The sequence below is a fragment of the Mauremys mutica genome, chromosome 3 (genome assembly GCF_020497125.1).
Source record: "Mauremys mutica isolate MM-2020 ecotype Southern chromosome 3, ASM2049712v1, whole genome shotgun sequence".
Lineage (NCBI taxonomy): Eukaryota > Metazoa > Chordata > Testudines > Geoemydidae > Mauremys > Mauremys mutica.
In genome coordinates this window covers 166378683-166402462 of record NC_059074.1, presented here as the reverse complement: position 1 = coordinate 166402462, position 23780 = coordinate 166378683, and the positions used below count along the sequence as shown (strand labels likewise).

The window sequence follows — 23780 nt, the reverse complement described above, 5'->3', positions numbered from 1 at the left end:
ACAGTCGGCTTTGGGGAGCCTGCCGGGCTGCGCCGGAGCCGCGTGCGCCAGGACCGGTGCAGGGACTGTCCCCGCCGGGCATCTGTGCCCGCTTCGCCTGCGAGCCGGGGCCGGGGCTGCGCGAGCGGCGCGGGACGCTGGGCGGGGAGGGCGCGGCCATGGCTGGGGACGGGGCGGAGGAGGAAGATGAGGAGGGGGAAATGCTGGCGGGGCCCCCGCCGCAGCCCAATGGCTTCCTCCCGGGGAAGGAGGCCGAGCGCGGCAGCCCCGCGGCCGGGGCGGATGCTGGGGCGCTCCCGGAGGCGCAGGCCATGCTGCCTGCCCCGGGCTCGGGCTCGGGCCCGGGCGCGGCGCGGGCGCCCATCCGGCTCTCCTGGCGCAGGCTGGCGGTGCTGGCCGTGTTCAGCCTCTACTCGCTGGTGAACGCCTTCCAGTGGATCCAGTACAGCATCCTGAGCAGCGTCTTCGTGCGCTTCTACCGCGCCTCCTACACCCGCGTGGACTGGCTCTCCCTGGTCTACATGGTGGCCTACGTGCCGCTCATCCTGCCGGCCACCTGGCTGCTGGACACCCGCGGCCTGCGCCTCACCGCCCTGCTGGGCTCCGGCCTCAACTGCCTGGGCGCCTGGCTGAAGTGCGCCAGCGTCCGGCAGGAGCTCTACCCGCTCACCCTGCTGGCCCAGACCGTGTGCGCGGTGGCCCAGGTCTTCATCCTGGGGCTGCCCTCCCGCATCGCCGCTGTCTGGTTTGGGCCCAAGGAGGTGTCCACTGCCTGCGCTGTAGCCGTGCTGGGCAACCAGGTGAGCAGAGGGAGGGAGGGGAGAGAGCGAATGGGGAAAGGGAGCAAAATATCCGAGGGGGGGGGGAGAGGATGGGCTGTGTAGGAAGGTGGGAGTCAGGTTTGCGCCTTTCTTTTTAAAAAGGAAATGCCAGCTTGAGTCGTGGGGGAAGGGGGGTAGGTCAGTGTTCATCAGTACAGCAGCCACAAATCCATGGTTTAGAAGGGAGAAATCAAGGTTAAGGAAGAAGGGAAGGAAATCCAGATAGAAGGAGGGGAAGAGAAGAATCTGGTTGAAATTGGGGAAAATTTCAGAAGGCGCCGATGGGAGGGACGGGGACGGGACACACTTGGATAATGTTGTATTTTTGCGTGCTCGCTTTTGCACTATAGCAGACAAAGTTGATGTTGTTGAGGAAATTTAAGACCCAAGAGAGAGATTTTCCAGTGATATGCGCACAGCAACATCCTTTATCACAAGAAGGCGAGATTTAAAATCCAGTGCTTTTTTGTGCAGAGCTGTAACTAGGTATTTTTGAGCCCGAGGCAAGAATATAAAATTGTGCCCTCCCCCAGGGCCAGCTCTTCGGCTGCAATTCCGCGGCGGGTCCCTCAGTCCTTCTCAAAGGGAAGGGTCAGCTGCCGAATTGCCGCTGGAGAATGAATGAAGCGGCGGCGGTAGAGTCTGTGATTTTTGGGGGGTCAACTCATGATTTTTGACTGCTTGGGCTGGTAATGTTGCTTCCAAGATGGTCTTTGGTTCCAGTCCAGTTCCAATCCAGAGAGGGACTCACAGGTTAAGAGAGGAGGGAGCTGCTGGATATCAACAGTGTCCATTAGGCCTGCAAACCTGAACTCCCAGCATGTGTCCTGAGAATGCTGGGAGTTCAGGTTTGCAGGGCAGGATCAGGGGTGGCAGGTTTGTAGAAATTTTGGTGATGCCCAGAACCCGCCCCCTCACCTGCCCAAGTAGGAGTGTGGGGAGTGAGGGCTGGGAATGGGAGGGGCTCAGGGCTGGGGCAGAGGGTTGGGTTGTGGGGGGGGGGGGGGGGATGAAGGCTCTGGCTGGAACTGGGGATGAGGTGTTTGGGGTGCTGGAGGGGCTCAGGGCTCGGGCAGAGGATTGAGGGTGCGGTGGGGGGGTGAAAGCTCTGACTAGGGGTGTGGGCTCTGGGGTGGGGCAGGGCTGGGGATGAGTTTGGGGTGCAGGCAGGCTGCTCTGGGACAGGGGTCAGAGAGGAGGACTTCCCCCAGCCCTTTCCCTGTCGGCAGCAGCAAGCTCTGGGGGAAGAGCCCCCCTTTCGTGCCCCCCCAGCAGCACATTCACCCCCACCAATGTCACTGCATTGGCTCCTAGGGCCCCTCTCAGGTCCAGGAATCTCCTTCGCTTCCCCGTGGTGGGTACCGGAAGATGCTGCATGCGCCTCCTCCCCTGCTGTTGCCCCTGACTGTAGCATCGCTGGGGGTGAGGGATGGGGCTACCTTCTTGCCCAGCATGGGGCAGGAGTGACGACTGCGGGAGGGCGGCCCCCTTTGGTGCTGGATGGTCCCATTGGAAAATGAAAGGGTCTGAGGGGGAAGGGCAGGCTCAGTCAGTCTGTCCTGGCAGTGAAGTTCGGGGGCACTAGGACCCTGTGGCTGCAGGGAGGCAGCATGGAGCTGCTCTGCTCTGGGGCTGGGAAGGGGGGGGGAACAAGTCGGGCAGGTGGGACACTTGGGGGAGGCGTGGGGGTGGGGAGGGAGAGATCACCCAGGTTATAAATATCTCCGTGCCAGCAGCTTTTTTTTTTTCCCTCCACCGCTTTCTGCGCCCCTCAGCTTTGTGTGCCTGAGGCAAGTGCCTCACTCCCCTGGCCCTTGTTATGACACTGTTTTTGTGTGTCCTCCCCACAAACTAATGAGTTTTTTCCTTGCAGGTGAGTGTGGCAGGCCTACATAGGGGAAAATCTAAACTAGTTAGTAATTTCAATGCTGGCATTGCATCAGAAACCTGACTGCTCTGATCCAGCATCTCTTCTGAAGTTTTCAAGGGCACATGGGTGTTAGAGGCTCATTATAATTTAATGGAGGCTTTGATTGATGTATTTCTTTTAAACTAAATAAATGTTATAGAAGCTAAATTGTCTGTCCCTTATAATCCAATATGGCAAGTACCTAAACAAACCACATCAAAGAACAAAATTGAGGTAACATCACCAAGTAACTTACAGAGACTCGTTTCAAATAGGTACAGCATGGTTCCATTTTTAATAGAATTTTTCACTAATCCAGTGAAAGTTAGGTAAGCATTGAAGAAAAAGTAATGGAGAAACAAGCTTTAGTTGATACTTGTAATGGGGTGGAAGGTCTGGTTAGCTTTATGTTAAATAACTGTGATTATCATTTTCCCAAACAAAAAGCAGAGAAAATAAATACTATAACAAATACCACTATAATACTGCATCATCAGGGATTGTGGGGGGAGGGGAAGAAGATGGTGTGGAGATGTAGGCAGGGCTTGTGGTCTGAGCGTGAGCCTGGGGCAAACTGTCATCCAGTCCTGAGTCGAGCCATCCTTGCATCAAGGCTCGCCTTCGTGTGCTAGGCTACTTAGGTATTAGCTCTGTGAAATCCCTTTAAGAACTGATTACCCCCATTCCCTGCGCACATCCGTGACTCCACATCTCAAACCGTCATGTGTTGTTTCTGTGGGGGACGCCATATGGAGGTGGGATGCTCGGGGTAGGCAAGAGGGTCTGCCCCATTCATGCTCCTAAACTCAAGTAGAAGTCTTCATTCTCACCAGCTGTAGTCCTGGTCTGATGAACCAGTTCAGGACGAACAGACTGGGATTTTACTTTGGTGAGCCTCAGAAGTCTTGCCAGGATGACTAGATAATTCATGAGAGGAGCTGGTAATTTCAGTCTTGTGGAAATTCAACTGAAAGTCTTCTTACCCCACCATAAGAGTTAGTTCGTTAGTACTAGGCTACGTTTTAGTCGCGGGTATTTTTAGTAAAAGTCATGGACAGGTCACAGGCAGTAAACAAATATTCATGGCCTGTGACCTGTCCATAACTTGTACTATATTCCCCTAACTAACACTTGGGCTGGGGACCGTGGGTGCTCTGGGGTGGTGGTCAAGGGGGCACTGCAGGGACTGGGGGTGGTCTGGAACCCCCACTAGTGCTGGGTGGGGGGTGGGGGGAAAGGTTTGGCAGAGCTGGCAAGCTCCCTACTCGGCTCCAGGTGTCCCTGCAGCTTCTAGGGGGAGGGAAGGCCAGGGGGGCTCCCTGCGTTGCCCCAGCCATGAGCTCTGGCTCTGCAGCTCCTGTTGGCTGGGAACCACAGCCAGTGGGAGCTCTGGTGGTGGCACCTGCAATCATGTGCTGCATATGGAGCCCCCTGGCTCCTCCACTTAGGAGCTGTAGGGACATGCCAGCAGCTTCTGTGGAGCTTCCGCACACCCCAACCTCCTTCCCCAGCCCTGAGCCCCCTCCCACACCCAGACTGCCTCAGCAGCAGCCAGTGCTGCTTGCCCAGCCCTGTGCTTGGGCAGCCCTGGAGCCAGCCGCACCGGTCGCTGCAGAAGTCACAGAGGTCACGTGACCTCTGTGACAGACATGCAGCCTTAGTTAGTACGCATTATGTGTCTGGCGTTTAAGGCAATGAGGAAGCTCCTCCACTCCTGTCTGTTTCTGGCAAGTCTTTCAGTGATTCCCCAGCTGTGGAAGTTGAGTTTTTCAGCTCAACTTCCACATCTCTTTGCTGTTTTCTGGCAGCCTCGTTTTTGCTTGCCTTCAGGTATCCATCTTATAGCTATTCTGGTGATGGAATCAATTTCCATCCGAAGCGCGTGGCCAATCCATCTCCAATGCCTCCTGGTAATGATGATACTCATATCTTCTTTGCTTCACTGTGTGAATAGGATTACTTGTACTCCGTTCTTTTTGTGGATACAGACTAACACGGCTGCTACTCTGAAACCTGTGTGAATAGGTCTCCCAGTGTGTGGGGGATGGAGAGGTAAAGATCGCAGGATGTAGACTTCCCCCATAGCCTTGCTCCCCTGCATCCTCACCGTGTTTTGCGTGTGGCCACAAAATGGTAAAACTCCCATCACCTTCACTGGTGCGGGCTCAGGCCCTTAGTGAATTTGACAAAGGTAACAGGGATTTAAAATATTTTCCCTTCCAGTGGCTCATAGTGACCTAAATTAGATATGCATTCTAGGTTATTACAAGGTGAGCTGGTATCAGTGTTTATAGTTAAGATTGTGTAAGACTTTCCATGATAAGACTTTCTTCATTTGCTTATATGTTTTTAGTTTTTTATTTTGTTTAAAATTTTCAGGGAATTTATCAATGTTTATAACAAAAAATAAAAAACAGGTGAAAATCATTCCCCAGAAAATTGCGAAGTTAATTTTCTGCAAATATTAGGGGACGGGGAGGGGAGGGGGGATAGAAAGGCAACAAATAGAGAAAAGTAAGAGTGTTGAAAGCAAAAGAGTGGAGAAAGCTACTAGGGGAGAGGCTATTCTAGATTTGATTTTGACAAATAAGGAAAAACTGGTTGAGAATTTGAAAGTGGAGGCAACTTGGGTGAAAGTGACCATGAAATGATAGAGTTCACGATTCTAAGGAATGGTAGGAGGGAGAACAGCACAATAAAGACAATGGATTCAAGAAGGCAGACTTTAGCAAACTGAGAAAGTTGGTAGGTAAAATCCCATGGGAAGCAAGTCTTAAGGGGAAAAACAATTGAAGACAGTTGGCAGTTTTTCAAAAAGACGTTATTAAGGGCACATGAGCAAACTATCCCAATGCATAGGAAAGATAGGAAGTATGGCAAGAGACCACCCTGTCTTAACCAAGATATCTTCAATGATCTAAAACTCAAAAAAGAGTCCTACAAAAAGTGGAAACTCGGCCAGATTACAAGGGATGAATATAAACAAATAAGTATGTAGGGATAAAATTAGAAAAGCCAAGGCACGAAACGGGATCAAACTAGCTAGGGACATAAAAGGAAACACAAAATTCTACAAATACATTAGAAGCAAAAGAAAGACCAAGGACAGAGTAGGCCTGTTACTCAATGAGGGGGGAAAGACAATAACAGAAAACGTGGAAATGGCAGAGGTGCTTAATGACTTCTTTGTTTCGGTTTTCATCAAGAAGGTTGGTGGCAATGGGCCGTCTAATATAATGAATGCCAGTGAAAATGAGGTAGGATCAGAGTCTAAAATAGGGAAAGAACAAGTCAAAAATTACTTAGACAAGTTAGGTGTCTTCAGATCACCAGGGCCTGATGAAATGCATCCTAGAATACTCAAGGAGTCGACTGAGGAGATATCTGAGCCATTAGCAATTATCTTTGAAAAGTCATGGAAGACGGGAGACATTCCAGAAGACTGGAAAAGGGCAAATATGGTGCCCATCTATAAAAAGGGAAATAAGGACAACCTGGGGAATTACAGACCAGACAGCTTACCCTCTATACCCGGAAAGATAAGGGAGCAAATAATTAAGCAATCAATTTGCAAACACCTAGAAGATAAGGTGATAAATGAGAGTCAGCATGGATTTGTTAAGAACAAATCGTGTCAAACCAACCTGATAGCTTTCTTTGACAGGGTAACAAGCCTTGTGGATGTGGGGAAAGCAGTAGATGTGGTATATCTTGACTTTTGTAAGGCTTTTGGTACTGTCTCGGGTGACCTCATAAACAAACTAGGGAAATACAACCTAGGTGGAGCTACTATAAGGTGGGTGCAGACTGGTTGGAAAATCGTTCCCAGAGAGTAGTTATCAATGGTTCACAGTCATGCTGGAAGGGCCTAACGAGTGGGATCCTGCAGTCGGTTCTGGGTCTGATTCTGTTCAATATCTTCATCAGTGATTTAAATAATGGCAGAGAGAATACACTTACAAAGTTTGTGGACGATACCAAGCTGGGAGAGGTTGCAAGCCCTCTGGAGTATAGGATTAAAATTCAAAATTATCTGGACAGTGGAGAAATGATCTGAAGTAAATAGGATGAAATTCAATAAGGACAAATGCAAAGTACTCCACTTAGGAAGGAACAATCAGTTGCACACATACAAAATGGGAAATGACTACCTAGGAAGGAGTACTGCAGAAAGGGATCTGGGAGTCATAGTGGATCACAAGCTAAATATGAGTCAACAGTGTAACTCTGTTGCAAAAAAAAAGCAAACATCATTCTGGGATGTATTAGTAGGAGTATTGTAAGCAAGACACGAGAAGTAATTCTTCCACTCTACTCTGCACTGATTAGGCCTCAACTGGAGTATTGTGTCCAGTTCTGGGCACCACATTTCAGGAAAGATGTGGACAAACTGGAGAAAGTCCAGAGAAGAGCAACAAAAATGATTAAAGGTCTAGAAAACATGACCTATGAGAGAAGATTGAAAAACTTCAGTTTGTTTAGTCTGAAGAAGAGAAAACTCAGAGGGGACATAACAGTTTTCAAGTACATAAAATGTTGTTACAAGGAGGAGGGAGAAAAATTGTTGTTCTTAACCTCTGAGGATAGGACAAGATGCAATGGGCTTAAATTGCAGCAAGGGCGGTTTAGGTTGGACATTAGGAAAAACTTCCGAACTGTCAAAGTGGTTAAGCACTGGAATAAATTGCCCAGGGATGTGGTGGAATCTCCATCATTGGGGCCTTTTAAGAGCAGGTTGGACAGACACCTGTCAGGGATGATCTAGATAATACTTAGTCCTGCCTTGACTGCAGGGGACTGGACTAGATGACCTCTTGAGGTCCCTTCCAGTTCTGATTCTAAAAGCAGTTAATGCTGCAGTTTATTTCATGACCTGTACATTAACAGTATGTACATGTATGTATCTTCCACTGCATTGGCTTACTTTGATACCCTTGTGTTTACACTTAGATGTGTTTATGTTAATTAGTCTACCTAATTTATTGTGTTTTCTTAACATAGTAAATATTCTCGTGTACTTGTGTGGTCCAAAGTTCATGTGAAAAGCAGTAAAAACCAAATAGTTTTTGTAAAACCTAGGAATTTTTCAGTAAGAAATCAGTAATAAAATGTCTCCTGCCACTGTGTGTGCCTTGTTATGGTGACACAGCAAAACCATCTTCTCTAATGGTGTGGAGCTGAGGTAGACAGTGTATAACCTGTGTGGACCCTAACACAGGGGTTGGCAACCTTTCAGAAGTGGTGTGCCGAGTCTTCATTTATTCACTCTAATTTAAGGTTTCGCGTGCCAGTAATACATTTTAACGTTTTTAGAAGGTCTCTTTCTATAAGTCTATAATATATAACTAAACTATTGTTGTATGTAAAGTAAATAAGGTTATTAAAAAGTTTAAGAAGCTTCATTTAAAATTAAATTAAAATGCAGAACTCCCCCAGACCAGTGCCAGGACCCGGGCAGTGTGAGTGCCACTGAAAATCAGCTCGTGTGCCGTCTTTGGCACCTGTGCCATAGGTTGCCTACCCCTGCCCTAACAGTTCTTCAGCAGCTGTCCCACAATATCCCATTCCCTGCAACAGCAACCACTCTGGTCACAATTGTGAACTCTACGGCCTAGGGTTCATGGAGACCAGAAGCCACTATCCACCTTAAAATCCCTCACTTATTTTTGAAGTTCCTTTTCCTGATTGCCCAGCTTGGCGAGCACGTTTAGCAGTGCTCCCTTGTTGTGTGCAACTGCCCAACCAACCATGCTGGCTCCACACACTAGATACCTCCTGTCTATTCCAGGCAGGAATGCATTGGATCGCCTGCGCTTGTGGGGAGTAGGGGCTGTGCAAGCACAGCCATAGACGAGGTATAGAAACATGGACATATACAAGCAGATTACATGGGGGAATGCAGGCAAAGGAGCGTGAGAGGGATCAGCAGTAGCACTGTGGGAAAGTGAAGGAACTGTGGCAAGTGTCCCACAAAGCCAGTCAATCTGGTTCTGAGCCGCATACCTACCACTTTGCCAACGAGCTGCATGCCATATTTGGTGGACACCCCACCTGCACACCATCATGGACACCTTGGCGGAGACCCCGCCATAAGCAGCGAAGAGAAAAAAGTGAGGGGGGAGGGGGAAATGCAGATGAGGGCTTCAGCCATGCCATGAGCCAGGACCTGCTCGAGACTCCACCGCAGTCTGTCCAGTCCTGCCAGCTGAGCATGGATGAGCCCCAGTGAAGTGGAAGGGACCTCAGGTAAGTGTGTGTATATATTTTTTTTCTTTATAATCTTTAAATTTAAAGAGGGCACCTGCCCCAAGCTAACAAGACACACACATTAACTTTTCATTGTTTAATTTGCATGAGAAGAGGTAGGTGTAGTTTGCATGTGCTTTTTTGTTTTCCCATAGGGCTAGGTGGGGGATCGCCGTGCAAAACACTTTATGTACACACAATGTCCCTTATATCCTCCTGAGAGATCTCAGTGGAGGTTTTCATGGAGATACTCAGCAATTCTCTCCTGAAGGTTTCTGGGGATGGCGGCCTTGTTTTTTCCTCTGCAGTAGGCTGTGTTTCCCTGCCCCACTCTGCAATGAATTTGTCTGGCACCATTGCAGTAAACTGACTGGTGACATACGGGCCTGGGCAGCTTCAGGACACCAGTAGTAGCTATGCTTCCTGTGCCTTTGTCATTCTCAAGAGTGAATATCAGCAAATCCATTACTGCCTGTGGAAAATAGTGCCAATATTCAGTGCCATTGCCCTATACTCACACCCATGGAATAGGGACCAAAAATTTATTATTTCATGCAGAGGAATTTCCCTCCTCCCCCTGGACATATTCACCATGGCTGGGGCTGGAGAGCGGTGCTGTGCAGAGACACTCCAAAGCTGAAGTGTCAGTAAGCATTCCTTATTAAGGGTTTTTCTCAGAATGAGGGAAGGAAGTTTTGAAACTTGACTTTTTGTTATGACTGTGTAGCCAGTGATACATCTGTCTGTTTTATATGTAGCTTCTGCTATTATGGCCTTTAGGGGTGCCCCCCTGGCCCATAGAATGTCTCACCCGGATAGACAGAAGAAAGAAGACTGGTGGAAGACCTGTTCAGTGAGATCTTATAAGCCAGTGATGCATTGGACTGTGAAGAGAGGGCCAGTGTGGCAGATGGCACAGAGAAGGAGCGAGTAGACAGGAGGAAATCCCAACAGGAAAAGGAGAGGAAGATGCACAGGGACACAATGGGTCTCCTCAGGCAGCAAATCTAAATGCTGCAGACCCTGGTTGACCTGGAAGTCTACAAATCTCAGACTCCCCACCCTTTGCAGTCCTTAGAGAACTCCATGGTTAACCGCTCCCTATATCCCCCAGCATATCACATGGCATCTCATGCTGCATCCTATCCGTACCACTCCATGCCAGGGGATAGCAAGGAAAACTGCAGTTTCACATACACTAATCATGGTTCTCAGGGGTTAGTGTTTGTGAAGTCACAACGGACTGTTTGTGAACTGAAAGCAACAGAAATGTTTGAAATTGGAAAGGCAGCAAAGTTTCATTCTGTTAATTTATGTTTTCAAGATTGTATTGCATTGCTTGTATTTTTTCACATTGTTTTTCTGCTCTATTTTTGACACTTAATTTTATTCTCCAAAAATAGAAATTTATTATCATCTTTAGTAGTTCTCAGCACACATTGAAGAATGCCTATCGGTATTCAAAGCACATGACACTTGTAAATGGACAGCAAGCACCACGCATTTCCTAGCAGCAGCCAAAGCTTACTCCTGGGGGGGGGGAGGATGGGTTCTATGCAAGTGCAGAATTAATGCCCCCTGCAGATTCCCCGCCCAGGCAGAATAATTGATTCTGATGGAGAGGCGAAGGGAAGCTGTGAGGGGGTCATGCTGCACTTACATCTTTCACCCACCCATCTGATGTGGCACCAGAAGAGAGGGCAGCTGGCTCAAGGATGGGATCAGTCAGCTGTGGAGAGAGAGGGGGCAGAGACGGCCTTCATTACAGCACTCTGCCCACGGGCCAGATGAGACATGGGCAGGGTCCGGCTCCAGACCCCAGCGCACCAAGCGCGTGCTTGGGGCGGCGTGCCGCGGGAGGGCAGCAGGCGACTCCGGTGGACCTCCCGCAGGCATGCCTGCGGAGGGTCCGCTGGTCCCGCGGCTTTGGTGGAGCATCCGCAGGCGTGCCTGCGGGAGGTCCACCGGAGCCGCGGGACCGGCGACCGCCAGAGCTCCCCCCGCGGTGTGCCACCCTGCTTGGGGCGGCGCAATTCCTAGAGCCGCCCCTGGGCATGGGATATGTGTGGGGGGGAGGGAACGACACAGTGCAGGGCACACAGGGCTGCTGGGGGAATCACACAGACGGGGGTTCAGAAGGGTTGGGGGGCGGGCAGACTGGGTTGTAGGCACAGGAGCTAGGGGGTGACAACATTGAGGCAGGAGCTGAATGGGAGTAGTAGTGCAGGGAGACACGAGCAGCTATGCCTGACTTCGTCACAGTCCTGCATAGCAGGAGATGGTTAATGTCCTATGCACTTGCATGATAATGGCTCCCACTGTGGTTTTTCCAAAATTATTTCCATTGCCAGCTTCCCGAGTGTGATCGCTGCTCTCTTCGCTGTCAATGCAGCTATCATTCTGGAGTCCCTATGCTGGACAGTTGTGTTGAGCTTAGCACATAGATCCAGGAATGTGGCTGTTTGCGTCTGAAAGTTTCAGAGCCATTGCTCGTCTCAAATCTGTATTGTGTGATCCCACTGGTTAGTGCTCGTTTCTCAAGCCCAGAAGCAGTGCTCCACCATCTGCAGCTGCTTGGTGAATGGCACCAACAACCTTAAATTGTTTTGCGTTATGTCCCTCAGCAGACTGTCCTTGGGGAAATCATCATGTTGTGGTACTTCCTCTAGGTCTCCATGTACAAGAGGTTCAAGTGTCTTGTATTGGCAACATTCATGAGAATAGTGTAGAGCTTTGTGGGCTTCAGGCTTCCGTCAGAGATGGTGGACAGCAAAAAGTGCTGTGTGGGTTAGTGAGATTTTAAAATAAGGTGCAAAAATTATGGGATATGGATGGTACTATGGGATGGAGAACGTTGCATATTGGGAACTTGATCTCTAGCTCCCAGAGTTCTCTGGGTGAGTCATTTCTATCCCATAGCACATGGCAAAAAATTCCCAAAAGGCATCGCACTAGATGGCAGTGCAGGGCACACTGGGATACCCCCCTTTGGTGCACTAGTTTTGCATCGCCATAAGCACTCCTTGCTAGTACATGCTATGCTGACGCAAGTAGTCGAGTATGCATGTGCACGAGCAACATACTAATTCTGGTAGCTGTACACTGATATAAATTCTGGGGATAAAAGTTTGTAGTGTAGACATGGTCCTAAGGTACTACAGTAAGAACAATATTAAAAAGGTCCATGAAGAAATTAATAATTCTGTATTCAATGCAGGTCTTGTGGAAAAAGTAGCATATGAGCATATAATTAAAGACTGTATCATAATGTATATGCACATGGGGGCTATAATTAAGATTGTACAAGGAACCTTAATGCTGGCATTTCTTAACTTGAGTGCTTGACTTTGAATCCTTAGCATTTTTTTTAACAAAAGATTTTCTGACATAATTATAGAAGTTAAACTACTTGAAATAGTCACTGGGGTTTCTAGCGTGATGGACAATGTTTCACTTTTTACTGAAAAAGAAAATAGTTTATTTTTCTGTAGTAACGAGACAAAACCAAGAGAAATTTAAAGAAACTATGCTATGCTTACGCCTGCAGAAATTTTCAAATGTTTTACATACCAGAAGCCAAATTTTAAGGCACAGCCTTCTATTTTTCTTGAATTAGAGGCTGAATTGAAACTGGCCCAAAACATAAACCTGCTACTTTTGTATTTTATGGCACTTCTTATCAGGCTTAATAGTAACTGAAAATGTGTTTCTACAAAGGCATTCCCTTCCCTGTTGCCCTTCTCTTCCTGATTAATCCTACAGTGAAAATATAATGCTGAACTTCCCTTTTATAACATCAGGCTGTGAAGTCAAATGCAGGATTATGATCAAGAATGAGGGAAGACTGGTCTGTAAGAGAAACGTGGGTCCTATCTAGATGTACTGTACATTCAGTCACAGAATGACAGGCCAAGTAAATGTGTGTGCATAAAGCAGTGTTCTCGTATGAAATTTCCTCTGTAAAGAAGGACTTCCATAATTATTATTATTTTTTTTTGTCAGTGTGTAACATTCTGACTGTAGCATTGCAGTGAAGAAGAGGAAATCTGGTTTATGGAAATATTGGCTGTGGGTTGTTAGTAAGATTGACAAATCAATAACTACTGCCCTTCAGTACAATGCAGGAACAGTTTTCCTTTGTAATTCTTATTAATCACTTTCTGTGCTATAATATAAGTGCCGTATTCCACAGTGAAGGACTTTTTGTCTTTGTTCTTTTGATTGCTCTTGTTCACAGGAAAATGTACTTGTTTTTTGTTTGTCTTTTTACAGCTTGGCACGGCAATTGGCTTCTTGTTACCACCAGTTTTGGTTCCAAACACAGTTGATGATATTGATCTAATGGGGCATAATATCAGCATCATGTTCTATGGAACAGCAGCAGTATCCACACTTTTATTCTTATTAACGGGAGTTGGTAAGTGAAACATTTCATATAGTGACTGTGTGAGCAGAGGAAACTAATAGTTACTCTAAATTCCATGAATTTCATCTTTTAGAACAAATTGCAAACCCTGCCTCTTTGACTTAGCTTTCCTTGGAATAAACTTATCTGTGTCTCACACCAAACATCTGCTTTCTGTCGAGATACTCTTAGCAAGTGGTGAATTAAATTTGCTTGGTGTTTGTTCGTGGGAGGTGCTGCTTACTATAACAGTAAGGGCTGTATAAGTGTCTAGATAGGTTGAATTTATATGCAAGTTTTGTTTGGCTAAAATAGTGTTTGTCTGCGTTTAACTATGCTATGCCATGTTGTGTGTTGGCCCTGAGCTGTAGAAAAAGACCTAAATAGACTTAGGCCTAGTCTGCACTGAAAAAAGGTTTGCAGGAATAGCTGTATTGGCAAACTCTCCTAGTATAGATGCAGCTTATGCCAAAAAGTGCTTTTGTCAGAATAGCAAATACCAGTTCCCTGAATTATATGAGCTGTACCCGCAAAAGCACTTTTTTTTTTGCCAGTATAACTGCATCTAAGCTAGAGCTTTTGCTGGTATAAAACATTATTTAAAAAGAAAAATCACAACCCTAACTGATGTTTCTACACCGGCAGATGTTTTAAGAGTAGATTTAGCCTCAGTTTCCTGTTTTAACTTTAAACAGTTGAAATGCCATCGGAGCAAAAAAATTGAGAATAAGCTTCTATAAATTGTACACTGATAATACTTGAGGTGGTTTCTGCATGTTACCTCTTGTGGGATGTGCCCCAAGTTGCTGCTGAGCTTTGGGAACTTGCTCAAAAAGCAGTGGGCGTTGGGATTGCACAAGTGTCCCCTCAAGGCACTGAATGTTCACAGGTGAGATTGTAAGAGCCTGGCCCCAGTTGCTTCAGTATCTTCCTTTTCTGTGGCTAGCTGCAGGTGTAGCAATGCAAAGCGCTCTCAGTTTTGCTTCAGATCCGAGATCAATGGAAACGCATTTAGAGATATGTTCTTGTTGGGACTGGAGCCGAATTCTCCCATTCTGTGGATTTGTATGTACATTGGTGATCAGACAGGACAAGGCCTGGGTCATTCTGATCCCTCCTGTTTGGGCCAAGTAGTATAGGTATGTGCATCTTCTGGATCTGTCATGGTTGTCTTCAGAATGCCTAGCCCAAGAAGACAGCCTTGTTCTGCATCCCCAGGCCAAAGTCTCTTCATCTTGCAGCTTGGATTATGAGACATTAGCTTCTGATCTAGCGTGTCCAGTAAAGTTGCATTTTGTACTACAATCCATAAAACCCTCCAGTATTACTACCAGGTATGGACAAGGTTATCTCTGTTGGCAGCAGATAACATGTCTTCATGCTCTGCTCCCTCTGAGTCTATTTTTGGACTTGTTGTAACTGAAGTCTCTCGATTTTCTGCCATTCCTTCAATTGACAACTGTAAAATCTTCAGCCATCCCAACATCAGGAGATTCCCTAAATGACTGATGTCAGTTCAGAGAAGTGTTCAGAAACAGGATCTCTGCTTAATGCTGCCAGAGTTCGAGTACTCCTTTTGAACCCTGGGGATAGTGTTCTTTATTCCGCTGGTTGCTAAAAACCAGCGCACAGCAGCAGCGTCCACGGCACGCAGACTGTGTGTAGCATGCTAGTGCGCAGCAGATTTACATCTATGATAAATTAATGAGTTGCAGGCTTTCATAGTTGATATACTCCCTTTGCTTTATTTCACATGGACAAATATGTCCATGTTCCTCATGTATAACTTTTACCTATAGTTGAGCTTGATTTACTCCTACACCAGATATTTCATAAGTCTTTATGTGCTTTGTTTTAGTGGTTCCACCTACAGTGAAAAAGGAAAAATGCTAAATCATCAAATACAGCTGAATGGCACTTGAACAATTATTGACACTGTTTTTATATCCACAGGATATTGAGCTAGTAGGGTGTGGCTATGTCTTTAGAGATGTACACAAAGGTCAGAAAGATTTTAATGGGTTCATTGGCCTATTTGTATCCAAAAGATCCCTAAAGAAACTCTGGAGCCAGTAGTATATTTACAGAAATCCAACTTTTAATACTGTAAATCAGGGGTCCCCAACCCCCGGTCCGCGGCCCGGTACCGGTCCGCGGCCTCTTAGAAACCGGGCCGCGAACCGACCCAGTGGAGCTTCCACAGGCATGCCTGCGGGAGGTCCAGCTGAGCTGCGGGACGAGCGCTCCCTCCGCAGTCGTGCCTGCGGGAGGTCCGCTGCTCCCGGGGCTCAGCTGGAGCTTCTGCAGGCACGCCTGCGGAAGCTCCACTGGAGCCGGTGGACCTCCCGCAGGCGTGCCTGCGGAAGCTCCAGCTGAGCCCCGAGAGCAGCGGATTTCCCGCAGGCACGACTGCGGAGGGAGCGCTCGTCCCGCGGCTCAGCTGGACCTCCCGCAGGCATGCCTGCGGAGGGTCCGGCAAACGAAACCGGTCCCTGGACCTAAAAAGGTTGGGGACCCCTGCTGTAAATAAAAGAAGTTCAGACTGTTAAGGGTCTGATACAAACCCGTACCAAAGCATGTAAATTCAGGTACCACTGAAAGTCTGTTCTTGCCCTATTCTCTTGTGTTGTAGAATCTTTAAGGATTGGGGTGAAATTCACCCTTCTGTAGAGGGTCTGCATGAAGACTCTGTACCATTTAAGCCCTTTAAAATGGTGCATAAACAGTATAGAGGTCCTTGGCAGGTCGTCTGCACAAAGTTGTGATTTTTTTTTTTCTTTCCATCTTCTGACCTTTATGTCACAAATGTTGTAATACTGAGATATAATGGAGTTAGCATAGCAATGCACTTTTGGCCTTATAACTAATTAAGGGAGCTAGATTGGCCCTCATTTTGCCACTGTAAGCAGAACATCTAAATACTTAAGGGTTAGGGGATCTGATTAATGTGATCCTGCTTCATTCCAGAGTGGATTGATTTTAATCATGATATAAATCAGGAAGCAGAAAACCTTGATTTAAATAATCACATCTAATCTTGTTTTGCTTTTGTACTTTTTAGTTATTTTCCTAAATAATAGCTGATTCTCACTGGTTGGTAACAATTGAAATATGTTGATTTGCTATTAAATATAGCCCTTACACTAAGTTTTTGGTGCTACCTTTTACTAAACTGTATCTAGTCACATTTATTTTAGCAGTTTTATACTTTAACATACATTCAGATTTTCTTCATTTTTATATTTTTATTGTATTAGAAAATGAAGAATGACACATTCCTTGTTTGTTAGATGATTTTTCTTTGTTGTTTTTAACTTGTGATTTGTGGCAAATTGAATTTGAATGGAAATTGAAATTCAGTTAAATACACAAGAACAGCATTTTAAAATTGCTTTTATTAAACTACTTTAAATATGCTGGATACATACAAAAACAAGTAAGTTAATCGAAACAAGTTTTGCATTCAAACTGATTTATTAATCAAAGGAAGTACTGTCTGTAGATAGTGAATTGAAGTAATTGTTTCTTATCTGCATGTACTTCAAGTTTTTAGGGCTAGTCGATATCTGACATCTTGTTTTTATTCAGTCATTGGAAGAGGAAAACAAGCTTTCCTGCTTTTTCAGCTCCCAGTCAGTTGCTTACCTTTGAATTGACTAGTCATTGAACTGAACTAGTGGAATAAACTGAAATGAAGAAAATATTCTCTCTGCATCTGCAGAAGAAGCTACTGCTGTCAAAAGCTGGTTTAGCTCTTCAACAAATGCTGGTTCCAGGTACTTAGCCAGTGACTTCCATCAGTTGAATGGTTTGACTCTAAAACGTAGGCAGCAAATGTACTGATGAAATATATATATATATATTTTTAAACGATTTTAATAGATTATAGTATGTTTAGGCCTTAATATAGGTTGTCATAGGTTGTGTTAGCAATGTTAGCCAAAAAGAATATCTCCTATCTAACTAGGATTCAAAGATGCTTTCAAGGAGGGTCAGCTGACTTCCTCTTTAGTACAAGGACAAGATAGAGCAGGGGTCCCCAACGCGGTGCGCGCGGGCGCCATGGTGCCCACGGGGGCATCTTAATGCGCCCACGTCCTGGCCCCCGGGAGAGCACCCGCCAAAATGCCGCAGCAGCATTTTGGCGGGGACGCCTCTCGCTGACACCGCTTGCTGTCGACAAGCGACATCATCGAGAGGCGTCACCGCTGAAATGCCGCTGAAATTCGGCGGCATTTCGGCGGGTGCTCCACCGCCGCAGTGGTCCTTCAACTCGTACCTGCCAGCTGAAAAGGTTGGGGACCACTGAGATAGAGCATGAGAGGGAGCAATTAACAGTTTAACATTATTCCCTTTTTTTGCCAGTCCTCTAATGCAGTGGTTATTTAAGCAGTCTGCAAAAGATTGTTGTTACTATAGAACAGTGGTTTTCAACCTGTGGTCCGTGGACATGGGGGTCCGCAGACTATGCCTAAGATTTCCAAAGGGGTCCACATTTCCATTCAAAATTTTTTTGGGGTCCGCAAATGAGAAAAGGTTGAAAATCACAGCTTTAATGTAAGGGGCAATGACACAAATCAGATTTTCTCAAGTTTTGTTCTTCAGTTATCTGTGGGGCCAATCAGAAAGAAGAGAACTGAGTTACTGTAACTTGACAAGTTTCCAGTGAAACAAAATGGTCTCTCTTGAAGTATATCCAGAGTAAAGGACTCTTAGGGCTTATTTACATGAACATTTAGTTCGCAGGAGGCAGGGGTGTAAATATCCTAACCTACCTTGTTGTGGATTAACTGTGCATGTGGACTCTGCTGACACACTGTACCAGTTCATTAATGCGGTTTGATCTAGTCCCATCTCAGAGAGGACTAGATCAAAGAGTGCTAACAAATTGTTTATGTGCAGAGCAGAGTCCACATGGGCATTTAGTTCACAGCAGGCTATTGTGGGGTAGATTCAGACCCCAGCTACTGCAAACTAATTATTCGTGTAGACAAGCCCTTAATCTTGGTCCTTTACTCTCAACCAGGAGGAAAATAAACTCTTTAAAAAGAAGTTATGGTGGAGGCTTACCAATATTAATGCTTCGGTTTCAGGATTTGAACTGTTGCATCTTCTTTCTGAACTGAAGTTAGCTCAAGGTGTATTTAGGGAAGTGCTGATGCACTGGCTTGTTTACTTCTGGGACTTCAACTACAAACTGGACCAGGTCCAAGTAGAGTGGTGTGGGTGAGCTGTTCAGTCATGTTGAAAAGAGAGAGACATAGTGCTCTGAATAGTGTGCCAATTAATTTATGCCACAGCATGACTTTGGCATTTGCTCGGACTAATTATATTCTAAGGGCCCAAACATGTGACAGATGAAAAATGTCTCTAGAGTATGTTTGTTAGTAGCGCTCCAACCAGAGTGAATGGAGGTGGCATGTTCAGACTGGCCAGCTCTCATTGGAGGATAAAGTTAGAATGGAAGACGGTTTGTTTACGCTTTCATAAAAATCTACTTTACAATGTTCCTTAAACTGAAAAATTTTGTATTCACGTAAAATCCCAAGCCATTACTCAAGGCATACTGGTAAAGATTAGTAGGGTGAAAAATTCTGTTAATGTTGTTCTTTTGTGTTTGTTCTAGTGTTTGATGAAAAGCCTAAATTTCCTCCAAGCCAGGCTCAAGCTGTTCTCCAGGACATTCCTCCTGAAGATTACTCTTATAAACAATCAATAATTAACCTGTTCAGAAATATTCCTTTTGTGCTTTTGCTGATCAGTTATGGTGAGTGGTGCCTTCTGTCTTTAGGCTGGTAATAAAGGCTAGATATGTTCCTAGAGTCCATCTCATCTTTGCCATGCCATCACTCATTTAGCAGCTTGAGACCAAAAACTGTGGGTGGCCTGTGGTCTTCTAAAAAAACTATGAGCAGAATTCAGTGCATCATGGTACTTTTGGATGAAGCAGGTAGATGAAAGGCTGTCATTAGCTCTACTCCTGACATCCTTCACTCGCTATAGTAGAAGGACTACTTACACTAATTGTACTAGCACTTCTGGCATTCAAATTGGGCCTGGAATGACTGAAGCTTAATTGATGTGAAGCCTTGACATCATAGTCTTTATAGCTGCTAAATGATTGAGAGAGTAGTTCTGGGAGGACAAATGTCACATGGTAAATTTCTCTAGTGTAGACGCAGTCTGGGAGAGCAAGACTTGCTGAGGAAAATAGGTTTATTGCTTATTGCAGCGTCGGCAACCTTTGGCACGCGGCTCGCTAGGGTAAGCACCCTCGCGGGCTTGGCCAGTTTGTTTACCCACCGTGTCCGCAGGTTCAGCCGATTGTGGTCCCACTGGCTGTGGTTTGCCGCTCCTGGCCAATGGGGGCCGTGGGAAGCATCAGCCCGCACCGCATCCCGCAGTCCCCATTGGCCTGGAGCAGCGAACTGCGGCCACTGGGAGTCGCGATCGGCGGAACCTGCGGACACAGCAGGTAAACAATCCGGCCCGACCCGCCAGGGTGCTTACCCTGGCGAGCCACATGCCAAAGGTTGCCTGCCTCTCGCTTATTGCTTTGTTTTTCTCTGATGTGTGGAAGACCTAGGGAAACAAACTGTAGGAACAATGAAGCTGATGGTGTACAAAATGCTTTTAAATGCACAAAGCAAACCCACTGAGGAAAACATAAATATATCTTCTGTAATATCTTTAAGGTATTGTTATCTTAATTATCATTTTTAAGAATAGGTAAAATACATTCAGGCACATGTTATTTATTTATTTATTTTTTAAATTTTCATGCCTCCTTTTAAGGAATAGCTAACATAGACCCCCTAAAGTTGTCATTCTAATTCTCCTCATCCAGACAGAAGGTGGCTTGAAAACTAGCCCTGAGAGTCTGGGCACAGATTATAGGGGGAGGGTGGGGGTGCTTTAAGATACAGTGAAACCCTTAAAAAAAAAAGTGCAATTAGTAGACATCTTGCTGGTGACTTAATGAATTTCCTGGTGGGGAACGTTGCTTCTTTTAATGTAAACGTTTGATTATTATTGACACTTTCAATATGGTTAATGATATGGAGGGTACATCATGTTGTTTTGCTATTGCAGGTATGATGACTGGGGCATTTTATTCTGTCTCCACATTATTGAACCAAATGATAGTAACACATTATCCGGTAAGTTTCTCTTGAATCCTTTGCTTTTTCATTTGTATATCTGTAGAGTTAGTGTCCCAGATGTTTTGTAGGCATTTTTGTGTGATCAAGGATTCAGAGTCTCCTTTGTAGTCCCTTAAAATTGCATGCTCCATACAGTTATGGAGGTGATAAGTACTAGTGTTTGTACTTATAACTGTCATGAGGCCTGAGAGTCTGACTCCTTGAGTGGAAGTGAGTTATTAATAAAAACCATATAAATATTTGTTGAAAGGGAGAAGAAGTGAATGCTGGGAGGATTGGCTTGACACTGGTGGTAGCAGGAATGGTGGGTTCCATTATTTGTGGTTTGTGGCTGGATTACACCAAAACATACAAGTAAGTGAGTGGAGTTGGGATGGGCAGGGGTAGGTGGATGTGCAATTGTGTTAGGGGAAAAAAAGTCTTCTATAAAAATGCAAAGATTCAAGTGCACCTTTGTGGAAGGGAAAAGGGAAATGATTAAAAAAAAAATCAGTATGTCCATGATTTTTCTTTGTCCTTGAGGGAGTGCCATGACTGAGACTGTGGTAAGAGTCTTAGACTCGATCTCATTGGTTTCTGGCCAGGATGAGGTTGGGGCAAGGTTGGGCTGAGTCCACTATGGTGTGATGTGAATTTGTAGGGGTTTCTGTCTATCCCTGTGGCTGGACAATGCATGCATGATGTTAGCAAAATAGGAAAGGCATCTTGGGTTCCAGAAGTCCCACCGCTCTCCATTTTATCTTGCTCCAGTTTTTACCCATCAAGTTCCTCCTTTGGTGGAGCATACTGGCATCACCACATTGTCATAATGTAAATTAGGAGTTTAATTTATTATTTTAAATGTTTGCGCCCTCTAGTGGATCTTTAAATAAGCATAAACACAGCCTTTAATCCAGGCCATGTCTGTGGAGCAGAACACTGTTACAGGCTCTGTAGTATGCACATGCTGTGGCATTTAGCAAACATGTACAAGGGAAATAAGGGATGTTGATTTTCAAAACAAGAACTCTCAGTCTTAGAGTGAAGTTCTTATTTCAGTGACTGTTTCTTTATCATAAATTACGTACAATAGCTTTAATAACCCTAGTGGATGGTAATGCAGTAGGATGGTTGCTGTGCTGCATATGATTGGCTAATAAAACAAGCATGTGCCTCAGTTGCTCAGTCTGTAATACAATTTGTAAAATGAATAATTCATTCTAATCAGATTAGGCTTGTTTTTTATCTGACTCTTCACTTTTATTGGAAATAGTGTTCAGTTTGGCTGCTTGAGATTTGATGTAGTATAGCATGTAATCCCATAGTATCATTTTGAGAATACAATAGAGCAGGGAACTACAAAGGGCTTGACTTCATCTTCTGGTGCAACTGCTTGTCCTCTGTGAGTCTGAGCAAGTCATTCCTCTCCATTGCGGCTTGAATAAAGCAGCCATATAACTAAGGGAATGAGGAGAATGGGGACGGACAGAGCCTCGCTGAAATGCATGATATATCTGAGTTGGAATTACCTGAAGCAGATTTTTAAAACTGATATTTCAGATGTAGCAAAGAGAATATGTAATATTTACATGACTGTTCCATGTTTGACAATATGTATTGTCTTCTCAGGTTTACAATGGGTATTTTCTCTTGGGTTTTGTTTGCAGACAGACTACTTTAATCGTTTACATTCTCTCATTTGTTGGAATGACCATATTTACTTTCACCTTGGACATTGGAAACCTTGTAATAGTGTTTGTGACTGGAGGAGTGCTTGGGTAAGGAATCAAAGGGGAAAAGAAGACATGTTGTAATTCTAGTTTAAAAACTGTATTTAAAGGTATCTAAGGGCTTTTATTTTTTTAAACTAAAAGACTATACTTGTAAAACTCCCTTTCCATACATACAACCTATCTTCTGCTACAGATACAATGGGTGAGTGAACCAAATTCTGGTCTCTGCTGAAGTCAGTAGATTTACTCTCAATTTTCACTGGTGTGATGAAGATCAGAATTTAGCTTTCTCATGAGAGCCTGATCCAAAGCCCATTGAAACAAATGAGTCTTCCCATTGACTTCAATGGGCATTGGATCAGGCCCCCAAATAAACAAAAGTAGGGGGTTGGGCATTTGAGCTCACTAATACTAATTGCTAATATGTACAATTTATATTTTCCTAGCATCCAAAATAGCTAGGCACATCCCAAATGCAGAGGAAGATGCAGTCCTTGCCCCCAAGAGCGTATAATCTAAAAAAACCAAAGAGAGGTGAGGAAAGGGATATGCAAGCGAAGCAATTGTGGTGATGATAGGCATTAAGTCTAAGTTTTATAATTTTGTAAAAAGTAAGTACATTGGGTTCCCATCTGCCCTCCATCATTCAGTTTGCCCAATTTCCACAGCAATCCCCAGGTGCAGTTTTAGTGTCTCTACTGATGGTCAGCCCCATTCCTCCACATAAATGAACAGCTGACTCATTAAATAGATTAGGTGACTATATTGTCTAAGTCCTGCGCTTTTAAGAAATTGGCCTTTTAGTAGAGGGGTTTTAGTGAAGAGAGGGTAGTGGCTTTGGGAAGGGAGCTCTGTATATAGAGGGTGGCATGGAACAAAACATAGAGATGGTTATGGGAGAACATAAGAAACACCATACTGGGTCAGACCAAAAGTCCATCTAGCCCAGTATCCAGTGACCAGTGCCAGGTGCCCCAGAGGGAATGAGCAGAATAGGTAATTATTAAGTGATCCATCCCCTGTCACTCATTCCCAGCTTCTGGAAAACAGAGGCTAGGGACACCATCCTTACCCATCCTGGCTAATAGCCATTGATGGACCTATCCTCCATGAACTTATCTAGCTTTTTTGAACCGTTATAGTCTTTGCCTTCACAACATCCTGTGGCAAGGACTTCCACAGGCTGACTGTGCATTCTGTGAAAAAATACTTCCTTTTTTTAAGTTTTAAACTTGCTGCCTATTATTTACTTTCTCCACTTCAGTCATGATTTTATAGACTTCTATCATATCCCCCCTTAGTTGTCTCTTTTCCAAGCTGAAAAGTCCCATTCTTTTTAATCTCTCCTCATATGGCAGCCATTCCATACCCCTAATAATTTTTGTTGCCCTTTTCTGAACCTTTTCCAATTCCAGTATATCTTTCTTTGAGATGGGGTGACCACATCTGTACACAGTATTCAAGATGCGAGCGTACTATGGATTTATATAGAGGCCATATGATATTTTCTGTCTTATTATCTAT

At 45.1% G+C, this 23780-nt stretch overlaps 1 protein-coding gene across 2 annotated transcripts in view; it reads left to right on the top strand.

The window, feature by feature from the left end:
- Positions 1–52: 52 nt before the first annotated feature.
- FLVCR1 (FLVCR heme transporter 1) overlaps positions 53–23780 on the top strand; it is a 30334-nt gene continuing 6606 nt past the window's right edge. For both annotated transcript variants that reach the window (XM_045010161.1, XR_006578144.1), the window contains exons 1-6: positions 53–800; positions 13249–13393; positions 19008–19148; positions 20474–20541; positions 20795–20898; positions 22191–22301. In XM_045010161.1, coding sequence (XP_044866096.1) covers positions 159–800; positions 13249–13393; positions 19008–19148; positions 20474–20541; positions 20795–20898; positions 22191–22301 — 1211 coding nt within the window. In that variant the 5' untranslated portion in view covers positions 53–158. The remainder of the gene's footprint in view (positions 801–13248; positions 13394–19007; positions 19149–20473; positions 20542–20794; positions 20899–22190; positions 22302–23780) is intronic.